The sequence below is a fragment of the Stigmatopora nigra genome, chromosome 17, assembly GCF_051989575.1.
Source record: "Stigmatopora nigra isolate UIUO_SnigA chromosome 17, RoL_Snig_1.1, whole genome shotgun sequence".
Classification (NCBI taxonomy): Eukaryota; Metazoa; Chordata; class Actinopteri; order Syngnathiformes; family Syngnathidae; genus Stigmatopora; species Stigmatopora nigra.
This window is the reverse complement of record NC_135524.1, coordinates 3,806,372-3,818,420: the sequence shown is the minus strand read 5'-3', so window position 1 is coordinate 3,818,420 and position 12,049 is coordinate 3,806,372. Positions and strand designations below refer to the sequence as shown.

The following is a 12,049-nucleotide window of genomic DNA, read 5'->3' as shown; positions in this document are numbered from 1 at the left end:
CTAAAAAAAACTAGTAACGTTCTTTTGTAATGCGTTACTTAGCCGTTCTTACATGCCACTGTTGAAAATCTTCTTGAGGTATTCAAAAGTGTTTAATCACTAGAGTGATCAAGTCAAAACAATCAATGAAAAACAAACCCTCAAATGTAGTCTAAAACATACAAGAGGCATCTTATACAGCTGCAGTCATTAAATAATTCTTGTTATTCAAAAATGTTCATATTTTTTGTAACTGTCAATAACTATTAGATCTAAACGAAATAAAACAAGACGGCGTTGGCGTCTTCTTGGCGTGCAACCAAGTTGATGCCACAGTGCAAATGAAATGGTTAAACCCAAGTAAACATTTGGCAAATGTATACATTTACAAGTGGAGCAAGGAGGACATCTCCATTGTTTGCTGTCAAAATGCCTGACAACAATAATACTATGCACTTTGAAATATTTTTCCCCAAAATGTGAGGAAAATGTCATTAAATAGAATAAGGAAAGGCATTTAAAAATGGCTTAAATGTTTTAGGGTAATAGAGCAAAACTTTCACTGTATGTCATCACCCGTGAGGGAGTACTTAAATGAAAGTTTGCTGCCAATCCTCCTACTTTAAATTAATTGGACGTCTATGGCCATCAATAGTTAAAATAAAAAAAATAAAAAATTGCCACAATTCAAGTCCCTTATCAGGGTGAAGAATTATGTAACACAGGTCGACCAATAGGGAAAAAAAAGATAAAATAAAATACATTTTAAAAAATCAGCTGATTTTGTAAGCCATTTTTTTCCAAAGCACATTAATTATAAAAGAATTGCAAACAGTCAGTATAGAAATGTGAAGATTAGAAGTGGCATTTTACCTGTACTACTTACTTTAGTAACACCAGCCACTCAGAAGTGCAAAATGTCAACTAACGGAGGAGACATCCCAAACTGTGAACACAACTGTTATTCTAATTCGTATATATAAGCTATATACGGTGTGGCTGATCATGAAAAAAAAGGTCCACCTATTGGGGCGATATATCATATATATCGACTATGTAACAGTCCATCCTATACATTACCGTATGCTAAGCCTCCCAGTTTTAAACAGATAGTTGGCTTAGAATTGGAGTTTCGGTGACGTACTGTAAACCCAAACAAGTGGAATTGTGCTTACATGCATAAATACGCCCCCTTTGGGGGGCAGGGGTCATGTCAGAGTGACGCAGTGGTGGTCCTAAAACAAACAAACATACAAAAAAGGCCCAAATTTCTGTCTTTCACAGGCACACTGAGGCCAAATGAGTACAGGAATCCCCATTCTATTTACAATATTCAGGGGGAAGACTATAACAGAAAGTTTTTGTGCCTAAACCAAAGCAGTTTAAATGTTTTTTACAATATCCTCTTTTTTTATGTACAGTACGGTCAATATACGGTATCTATAAAAAACAAACTATTTTTTGCATTGAATAGACTTACATTTTTTTTAAAAGGCAACTGTGAATATTTTAGCAGTCAGCATTATTATCAATTATTAATACACATTTTCTATTGAGTTATAATAGTGGGGGGATTCCTGTACTCTTGGACATCAACAGTGAGAATTACCTTTTAAATTTAGCAGTTCTCAACGAATTCATCGGAACTTGCCTCCTGGAGTTTAGTCCATCTTATTCTCTGTATCCAGCCGCTGGCGACCAGTCATCTCGCGGTCATCATTTTCATCCTCACCTGGGGAACCACCGGCCTTGGCCCTGTGCATGTCCACATAGCTGACGATGAGCTCAGAGTTCTGGTAGATGAGCATCCCCGACAATGTGAGGGCAGCGCCGGCGCAGCTCAGGGTAGAGAGCTCGCTGCCGAAAAGCAGCTGGGACAGAAGGAGGTTTCCCACCACGCTCAGGTTGCCTAAAATGTGGAGTGTTACGGCCGAGGTGAGTGTGATGACGCAGCTGCTGGCCAGGTTATACAGAACCGAGCCCAAGCAGCTGAGCAGGATGAAGACCCAGAGGTGGCGGTCATAATGTTGTGGTGACTCCAGCAGGGCCCAGTTCTCCAGCGCTAAGGCCGCCACAGCCAGGATGCAGAAGCTGGGGATGGACATCAGGTAGAGTAGGAATACCGAGTTGATCTTCTCCTCTTGGAGGAGAATGCCTTGTATGGAAAGAAGGGAAAGAACATTGGATGATTTGGATTATTGGGTTCATTTAGTGAGGGATGCATTGACCTATATTGACTTTTTAATGTTACTTTTATGTAGTGTAGTTGACTACCCTACTTATGTTGACTACTTATTTGTTGTTATATGTGCACCTTGTGATGAAGCTGTAAATGTCATTTTACTTATATAATGACAACAAAAGCATTTAATTCAATTCAATTAAAAACAACAAGAAACAAGCACTTCAAAGTAAAGAAAAGTATGACTTACTCTGTTGAATGGACTTAACCCCCCTGAACATGGTGGCCACAATGACGAATAAACAGCCGGTCTGGTCGTACTGGACCTCCCCCATGATACTGAATGAAGCCCCCAGGCAGATGGGCATCATGGCTGTGTACTTGAGGATGTGATGCTGCTTGCCCAGAATCAACGTGGAAATGGCCAGAGTGAAGAGCGGCGTAGTGGTGTAGATCATTTGCGCAAAGGACAGCTGGACGTAGTTCAGACCCATGTTGCCGAATGCAATGCTGGCGCAAAACGTGAGGCTCAACAGGAAGACTTTGCATTTCGCCCCGGGGGTCAAGTCCTGCTCCACCACCCCCGCGCAGCTGACCACCCGAAATTTGATCAAACCATAGTCCACCACGATGGCCGTCAGCATGTGCAGGGCAGACAGCAAGAGGGGGTACCTGAAGTTGTACACGGCAAAGATCCATTTGTTGAGGCTGGAGATGGTGGTGCCGGTCACTAGCCAAACGATGATCGCAAAGAGCAGGTGGAGCATCTCGGCGGGGGGTCGGCTCCTGCCTCCCGGTTGCGCGCTCGCCATGTGCTTGGAGAAGCCATCGGCGTTGATCATGATGGCATCATTGCGTTAGCTGAGGAGGGATAAGTGAGAGATGTTAAATTTTTTTGTTCAATGGAGAGAAAGTTTGAGTTCCAATTAATGCCCTGTTAAATCTCTAGGAGACATTTGAACTAGGAGCAAAAGTTTATATATTCTCTCAAAATACACATATCAGAGTTAAATAGGTGTTATTATGATAAAACATGCGCATTTGCAGTTTTTTAAAAAAAATTGAAAACAAACATTTTTCCTCCATCCTTGTAGGCTCGGCTCTTGTGCCTCGCCCCACGTGCTTTTATTTTGATGACGTAGTTGCTGACGTGTCACTCGCTTGAGCAATAATCTACTGTAAAAGAAATGTTGCACCATGCTTTCTAATGTGCTTTTCAATAAGATCCAACTCTGCCCTTCCCTTACCATAACAGAAACAAACAGGGATTGCGTACACAGAGAACTGTCAACACTCTTATGATAAGAACCGCCCCATATTATCAACTTCCAGATGGATATTTCCACTGTGGATTCTTAGCAAACATGAATTGGCTACTACGCACTACCATTAAACGACCCTTTTCATTCAACATTGTCACGCATCGTTTATAACAAACGCAACATCGCGAGTTAAGACGCTGTAATTATACTTTAAAAATGATGTGGCAATATTTGGTGTACATGACAATCTAAATGTTTACCTTATTTGACCTTTTGAAGGAGTCAGGCTTCCCTGACTCGTGTTGTCATGCTAACGGACTCGTGCTATCCAACTAGCGGTCTGTCAAAACCAGGCAAGCTTTTCCTTTTCAGATTTTTGATGTCCACTACAAGCCATCGGGGTTCCAGTGCAAATCCATCAAAAGATACGAAATTAGATTGTTGTTTTGCCCCTGATCCACTACCTTGAGAAAAGAGAAGAGACAAGAGTTCTACATCAACGCGTCATTTATGATGTAGTCAAAATGGTCAACAGCATGTTTTTTTTTCCTTAAAGGGCCAATACACTATTTTGGAGCCAGGGGCGTATTCAGTCATTTAGACGCTAAGGGCATAGAAATAGACAAGGGGACTGTTGATTGTATTTTTCTTATGTAAATTGTTATGTAAATGGTGGAAAAATTGCATACATATATTAATTATACACTTAGTATAGGGATATGATAAACTTTCATTCACATACCTTGAAACAAGTTCCAGTTTACTGTTTAACATTGACGGTCCTTAGATAAGACTGGCTTGACAGCAAAAGACACCCCTGGGACAGTTTTGTTTTTTTATGTGAGCTAAAAAAAAGATAACATTTTCAACATTTTCAAGGTCATCTGGCACAAATGGTGAGTTCACATGTTCCAGAAAGGGTCCGCTCACAGTTAAGTGAAAGAGCTTTACAATACTTTTTAAACGGGGCCCTTAGTCAAGCACCCCTGAAAAATCATGCATAGCTACAGTACTGTACATGGAGTATGTTAAAAGCTTGGCCTTTGGGTATGTTGCAGGTAAACGTCACTGTTGTGCTTTATCTAAGCAAGAAAGACATGGCCGTTGAAACTTATGAATAATCTAATTCAGCATTTGATATTATTATATATACACATGATATTTATAGATATTTTACATCATTTTAAATAGTAACCATGTTCAATTTTCTCAACCCTGCACATTTTGATAGATGTAATTCTACTTGAACTTTGTACAGTCAAAAAAGTCAACCAGCGACTCCTTTTTCTACAATAATCAGATAAATACACAAGTTATTTTTGTACACTAAAAGAAAACTGTACTGAAATCTTGAAGTACTTTGTGCCATTTTAGCCTCATCTTTTGTATTCATTCTAAAATAATAAATCACATCTTTCCCAAAATTAATATTCCGAATAAATTGGGTCTTTTTGTGCAACAAAAAAAAACAGGTTGCTTTTCTACCTCAGATTATTTTGCAACAAGTAACAGAAAACTTGTTGTTAAACACTAATGACAAGACTGAAACATCTAAAATTTACTCATTATTAAGGCCTACAAACATTTTGATTTCTGAATTTTAAAAACTGATTCCACATCAGTCCTCCCATGGAACATTAAATCAACAATAGCATCACATACTGAACAGAGTTCAGAGCCTTCACTAATCCATTGTTTAAAAGTCAGATTTTATACAATGTACCTACCTCATGGTGCTGATGATAATGATGATGATGATGGTGATGCTGATGATAATGATGATGGTGATGATGCTGATGATAATGATATTGATGGTGATGATGATGAAGGTTCGCCAGTGGAGTAATGAAGACCTGACTTTAAAATAAGAATAAAAACATGATTGAATTAATCTACTATTACATGATTGTTTCCTAAACATTGATTTGAAAAACAACTTGCTCCCACCAAAGCAGCTCCGGAATGCAAGAACTTAAGGAAATCAGGCAGTTTCAGTCTTTTAAACGCCTGATATCTCCTGTCGGAAGCATTTATGGAGATGTGTGGTTTCCAGATAGAATGACACATTTGGTGCAATGCTGTCTCTTCCCAGAAAAAAAACTGAAAGGCGAGCATGTCTTGGTTTAGAAATGTTCTGACCGTTGACTGGAGTGCATGATGTGTAAGTGACAGCTGCAGTTTTTGTTTAACCTAAAAGATTTCGGGGCACATGCTCCAGTCCTGTCTTTCTTTGGCCTCCCAGTAGCCTCCCCTGTAGAGGTAGTTGCTTTCTCCTGTGGCATCGTCTGTTTTCTTTTCAAACCACAGTGGCTGGTACACCTCCATTTCTTGTCCTGCATATACAGAATTATTTTAAAATAGGTTTCCACTGTAGTACTGAGCACTGTCCCTTTAAGGGTTTTTTTAAGTACCAATGGACTTTGAGCACAGTGTATTGTAAAACACTATTAAATCTGGACTTACCTTCCTCCAGTGCCTGCATACTTTGGCCCTCCCTCCTCTTCCTCTCCAGCCTCTGACACTCCTCCAGACGTTGCTTCTGGATGTTGGCTTCATCCCACATGCCCACCTCCATCAGCCGCTGGTCCGGACGCATACGGCTGTCGGTGGGCGCGATGCCCTCCTCCGGCTCATTGAGAGTCAAAGCCAAAGCTGAGAAATAATGCATGTTTTCTGCATTGTCCCTAGAGGAGCCAAGACAAAAGAGTGATGACATGAGATTGAGTCATTGTAGAGAATGTCATTATTGATGATTTAAAAGTGCCTACGGGAGCGGGTATTTCTTCCACAAGAGTTTGGGCTGAAGTGTCTGATAAACTGTCTTTTGTTTGCCTTCTGAGCCTCCACTTCCTTGACTGCTGTCCACTATTTTGGCACTCTCCATTTTTTCATCCCAGGTTCCTGATAGTATATAATGCGCTGTGCCGTCTCTGTCCTCCACCACGCCTGTCACCTGGAAAAGTAATCACACGTGGTTGCAGTCCAGAAAAACTTAAAGTTTAATATTTAGAAATGTACGTTTTTAACCATTAAAAAGATACTATGTCACTTTTTAGGCTATCTCCTTTGCTGCAACGTGAAAAAATACCCTACAGAAATATATATATTTCTGTTCTTTGTAGCCTGAAAGGAAGATATTTTTTCTAAAAGACAAATTAGTGGCGTTTTATACTGGAAAAGATTGGGGTGCTGTCATACTTTACGTGGAACATCTCTGGAGAAGTAGCTGTAGGGCGAGAACTTCAGATGACATGTATCTTTTGTGGTGTTGTTCACAACGTCAATGTCCCCAGACTGCCGGAAACAAGAAAGTCAGGCAATTATATTGCACTATCCAATTCAAGTCAATTCAGTAAAAAATGCAAAATGAGCAAAAGCCAACCTGATCAATCCAGAGCTTCCCCACAATAATATTGTGCACTGTTGAGGTCACTTTGCTCCACACATAGCGGTTCCCACTTGAGTGGAACTGCAAGTGAATTTTCCCTGTTTTAAATAAAAGACATTTAGAAATTTACAAATTAAGGGAGCGTTGACAATTTCATCAAATATAAGGCATTAAAACACTGCTAATGTTTCTTACCGAGTGGCATGACCGAAATGTACTTCCCACGGAACTTGCTGTCAATAGTGATATGTTGCCACAGGGTCCATCCACGCTGCGAGGTGACGTTGTGGGCAGCAGCTGGTGGGTGATGACTAACCTAGGAGAGTACACCACAGAAATAAATACATATTTTGAATGGAGTCTGGTTTACCCAAATCAATGGAAACCAGCCAATGCTTATCATCATTAATGGCACCAAAACAGTTAATATAGTAGCCAACAATACTAAAAATGTCGTTTTTTGTAAATACCAAAAATTGTCGCCCACAAACATTAATGGAGCCAATACTTAAAGTAACTCCTGTGAATTGTAACAATTCATCAGCATTTTAAAAAGTGCAACCATTGTTACCTGCTCACAAATGGAGCGGTAGCCATATTCTTGCAGACGGTCAAGCTCATAAGTCTCCCCTAGTAGAGGGTTGAAGGGTTTAGACGTGCGATGGACGGTGGTGGAATAGGAGGAGACGGAGAAGGCAGCCACCAGACACATCTGCTCCAGGGAGGAGTCGCAACGAGCCGCCCGGTCCAACAACTCGCTGTATTCCACGTCCTCGGTTAGACGCTGCAGCATGGACAGCGGCTCGTTGAAGTTGACCTGCCGACAGTTGGGAAATGAGTCAGATTAGATGACGATTATTATTTGGGTTTGTATGTGGTGCATTTACGGGCATGGGGATCTTGGACAAGTCTTTCCCAATACAGTTCTTCATGATGCTCCACAGGTTGAGGGAGTAATTGGGTTTGTCCGGAATGCGGCTGCGTCTCGTCCTGCGTAGCTGCGTGTGATTGGAGTCCGAGGTGTCCTGAAAGAAATGTATATTGTTGTGTTTTATTTTTTTGAAACTAAATTTATTTAGGAAGTTTTTTTTCAAATGGGTGTCCAAATGGGCAATATTTTGTGACCCACATCTGCAATCAAATTGCAGTATTAGTAGAGTCTGCACATATTTCCTAATGGAGAAATACATAAATAATTTCAAATGATGTATTCAAGCATCCATTATAGGGGGAAAAATATTGAATAATAAATTACAAAATATACATACAAGGGATACTACTATGAATAATTGTAAAATAAAATTAAATGAAAACTTAAAAATATAATTGTAACAAATCTACTAGTGTTACACACTGAAAAATGAAGGAAGAACCCTACATTCTCATTATGGGTCCAGTCACTATGCATTCCGCCACTCTTCATACTCTGAGTACTCCCTGAGCGCCTGAGAAAGAAATACCATGCTGAAGGAATACTGGAAGTCAAACAGATAACTTAATTCTCCACAACAACTCTCACCTGTGCTTGGTCTCAGCATTCACAGTTACGAACGAAGGTGCATCTTCCATTGCATCAAAGAATTCATCATTCTCATCACTCTCGTCCACCTCGCGAGATCTCTGCGCGCCTGCCGGGAAAAGTAAACCAAACAGATGTCATGCCATGTATCAGAACATACTGGTATGTGTCTTACCGGCGTACGAGGTGGGCTTTTCTCTCCAGGCAGTCTCCAGGCTATTGTGCTGTTTGGCTAGCTGCTCAATGGTGGTCTCCAGATAGTGCCGCTGCTCTTGCTCATGCTGCAGGGTTTTCTGCCACCTGCGGTTTTGAGATTGCGCTACATCCAAGAAGTCACGACAAGCCTGAAAAGTGCAAATAGATTGGGAGACTCAGATGACACATTTCCCCGTGTTTTTTCGGCTAACGAGGGCGACGGCGCTCACATTGATCATAGCATTGGAGGTGATGCGAAAGAGGGCGGCTCGCTCGTTAACGGCCTTCACTTTGTCCGTGTTGTCGACGCAGGCGCGGAGATCTTCGAATTCGCTGAGGGAGCGCTGGAGGGCGGCGCCGTGCTTTCCGATCAGCTCGTTACAGGTGCTCAGATCGTCCAGCTTGCTGGCTAACGTCTTAAGCGTGCCTTGGCTCAACACTCGAGCGTCGTGTGGGTCTGGGCTTTCCTCATCTCCTGAATCATCTGCTCGAAAACACCACAGCACAAAAAATTACTCTGAAATATATTATATAATTCTAATAATAATAATAATGCAATTTGTGAACTTCATAGAATGTCAATACCAACATTAAAGGTCCAAATATGGCAGCCAATTCGTTTTATGACTGCTCTATAAATGATCAGGGTCTGATGGAGAGAGTTTGACTTAATTGGAATAAAATGTCCATTTTCATTTAATCTTGCCCTAGATAAGGATGATGGGACAATGCCCCCCATTCCAGGCGCTCCATCGTTTCCACGATGAGGGGTACTGTATATGCACGCGGTTGTCATGGAAACACACGCCTGTGTAGTCAAGAGGCATGGCTATTTTTAGAAGTCGGGGAAGATGACGCAGTAAACTTTGTCTCCACCCTTTCTTTCTTTCTTTGAGACCCTCTACCAGTCACTTGGATTTTCCCCCTAAGTGATGGCCCAGTCTGAGCCCCCCCAAAAAAGTAATTTTGAAGGAGATGAATTGGGATTTACAATATAATAACTAAATGAATAGGAAATGACCCATATAGATGAGGATTTAGATAATTGAAAAATGATTATGTATAATTATATATTTTGAACCCAAAACCACAAAAAAGGAGGAAAAAAAAATACCAGAGATTTTGAATTCTCAGTACTTTAGGGATGGTTCCAATGGTCATTTGTGACTCATCAGTGCAAGCACACCCACAGCTGATGGATTGAGCATTACTATGGACGCACGTAGGAGGAAATGATTAAAGTTGGACTGCAACAGGCTGCAGGTTCGCTCTAGCCACCCCACTTTTCCCATCATTTGCATCTCTGAATAATACAACCAGGTAATTTTCCCCACCCCAAAACTAATAGTTTATGATAAAACATGCTTAAAACACGACTATCTAAACAAACCTGGAAAACAACCCCAATGTTTACATTAAAATAACCCCATTGATAAATTGCAGCAATGTAATAATCAATGAGTAAATATGCACAAAAGCTCTAGTTTAAAAAATGGCACTTACTCACTATTGTAGACAAACCTCAATGTTTGCAATTCCACATGCACGTTAACACACGGATGCCTTTAGCTTCTATTTTAAAGTCTTAATCTTTCCTGAGCAGTAGTCAATTAATTGGTTACTTACAAGGTGACATTCATCCAAGTAATCTGCATTCATGCCGCCCAATTTGTCAGCGTGTGTTCGGAACAATATTTTGAATGAAAATCTTCCCCCCTTCTCTCTCCCTCTCGCTCTCATTTATTTAACTATTTATCTCCTGCTTCCAGACGGGAAGGCGGAGCCCAGCGCAAGGTCATTCATTCATTCTTGATGTCATCACAGTCGGGCAAAACAGGGAGAGGGATAGGATGGGGGAGTGTTGACGTCACATAATTGTGAAAGTCAGAGTATGATACGAATGTATCAAATTCATTTTGTGGAAGTTCATTACATGCCAGGGTCAAACATCACATCAGCTATGGATTGACATTGAGGATGACGTAGACGACGTGATGACGTCGACGTCACTTTAGAATGTCCTTGACTGATCTTTCATGAAACATTACTACCCTCTTGTGGCCAACCAGCAATATACAGAAATTCAATGTTTTGTTTGTCATAGACATTATTTTTTAGTCTCATAGTTTATAAGGCAGCTTTTTTTTATGCTCGTCTGCATATTACAAAATAAAGTAAATAAAATATATATCTTTTTTAGGTAAAACAAAAACATGACAGAACATTCCGAAGCAACACATCATACTGTATGTATACAAACTATATATTATTATATTATTACCATATTGAGGCCAAACATCTCTTTTTTGATTTGGATGATTTAATGAATTTAAGGTCAGTGTGAAAATTTGATTTTTGAATAACTTTGAAAGTTTATGTGATTTCTGCTGATAAAACTTTGATGATACTCTACAAAAATATAGAGATCTACTAATTTGTGGACATATACATAGAATGTGAGATGTGCTACTAGTGTGTGAACTCTTTTTTAACATAAAGGTCATCGAGGGGCTTACCAGAGTGATGAATGAGAGCATTGGCATTAGTTTTAGCCTGCTGCAGCGTGGACAACCAGTTTTGACACTCTCCTTCAGAGGTGGCCTTCAAATGATAGCTCCGACCTCCGTTGGTTATCAGGAAGTTGCAAGCATCACCCTGCTCGATTTGAGCAGCCGCAAGGGGGATCGTGCCTCGGCAGGTGTGCCCCATCTCTGCCTGCGTTCTGAAAGATGGATGGACATGCAAAAATAGCACCGTTATGACACACCAATAAATCGATTCAGATATCATCAAAACAATAGTGACCTTCACACAGCCCCTTATTTTACCTGTAATATGAGAGCAGGCCATTGCTGAGGACAAACCACCGCCTCTGGTAACCCTTCAAGTAGTTTGTCCATTTAAACAGCCATCCTTTGTGGGTGTCCAGACGTGGGAGTTGGATCCCCGGAAGGGTCGGGGAGGGCAAACTCCTCACTAGCTCATCCATGAGCTTTAAACGGATGAAGGAAACAAAAACACGCTGTAAAGAACCGCTAGCTTTCACCCGTCCAGATGAGCCCAGCTGCGCGGCTAAGCTAACCGATCGCAACTGGGCGTCTCTACCAAGCCGGTGTTGGTCCACAGACCACCGCGTGCCCCCTAGAGAGTAAAGAATAAGCACTTAATATAATTGAAATTGAATATAGTGAGATAAAAGTGTACGATTTCATTTAACCACTTGCATTTAGAAGGATGGACGATGTGATAAATAGCAAGGCAGTATGTGCAGGTGCGGCGACCACGTTTCGGAAAGACAACTGGAAAACACATAGAAAAGTTAAAATCATTAGCTATGCAAATGTAGAAAATAAATGTCAAAATACAGTTTTGATTTATACTGTACCCTTTTAGGATATTTGAACTTTTGCAGCCATTGCTCATCATCCGACTAAAGATGCTGTTGGTTTGCGACAGTGTCGAAAAAATACGGCAGAGATATAATTAGGTGGATAAAAATAGAAACAGATATTAACCCTTGATGC

General features: G+C 40.7%; 2 protein-coding genes across 2 annotated transcripts; both read right to left on the bottom strand.

Moving 5' to 3' along the window:
- Nucleotides 1–160: 160 nt before the first annotated feature.
- slc35e4 (solute carrier family 35 member E4) lies at nt 161–5,277 on the bottom strand. Its single transcript, XM_077737409.1, has 5 exons — nt 5,151–5,277; nt 4,166–4,268; nt 3,684–3,887; nt 2,412–3,022; nt 161–2,134 (listed from the first exon to the last, which is right to left on the bottom strand). Exons 4-5 carry the CDS (start codon nt 3,001–3,003, stop codon nt 1,641–1,643), a joined length of 1,086 nt encoding a protein of 361 aa, XP_077593535.1. The 5' UTR covers nt 3,004–3,022; nt 3,684–3,887; nt 4,166–4,268; nt 5,151–5,277; the 3' UTR covers nt 161–1,640.
- On the bottom strand, nt 4,528–11,993 carry osbp2a (oxysterol binding protein 2a). The gene is given in 16 exon segments (XM_077737408.1): nt 4,528–5,847; nt 5,849–6,107; nt 6,192–6,376; nt 6,622–6,717; nt 6,806–6,909; nt 7,007–7,127; nt 7,383–7,628; nt 7,699–7,836; nt 8,190–8,256; nt 8,331–8,439; nt 8,506–8,674; nt 8,756–9,009; nt 11,042–11,247; nt 11,354–11,666; nt 11,750–11,824; nt 11,911–11,993. Coding segments are annotated over 14 exon segments (2,349 nt in total). The 5' UTR covers nt 11,515–11,666; nt 11,750–11,824; nt 11,911–11,993; the 3' UTR covers nt 4,528–5,613.
- Between the last annotated feature and the right edge of the window lie 56 nt (nt 11,994–12,049).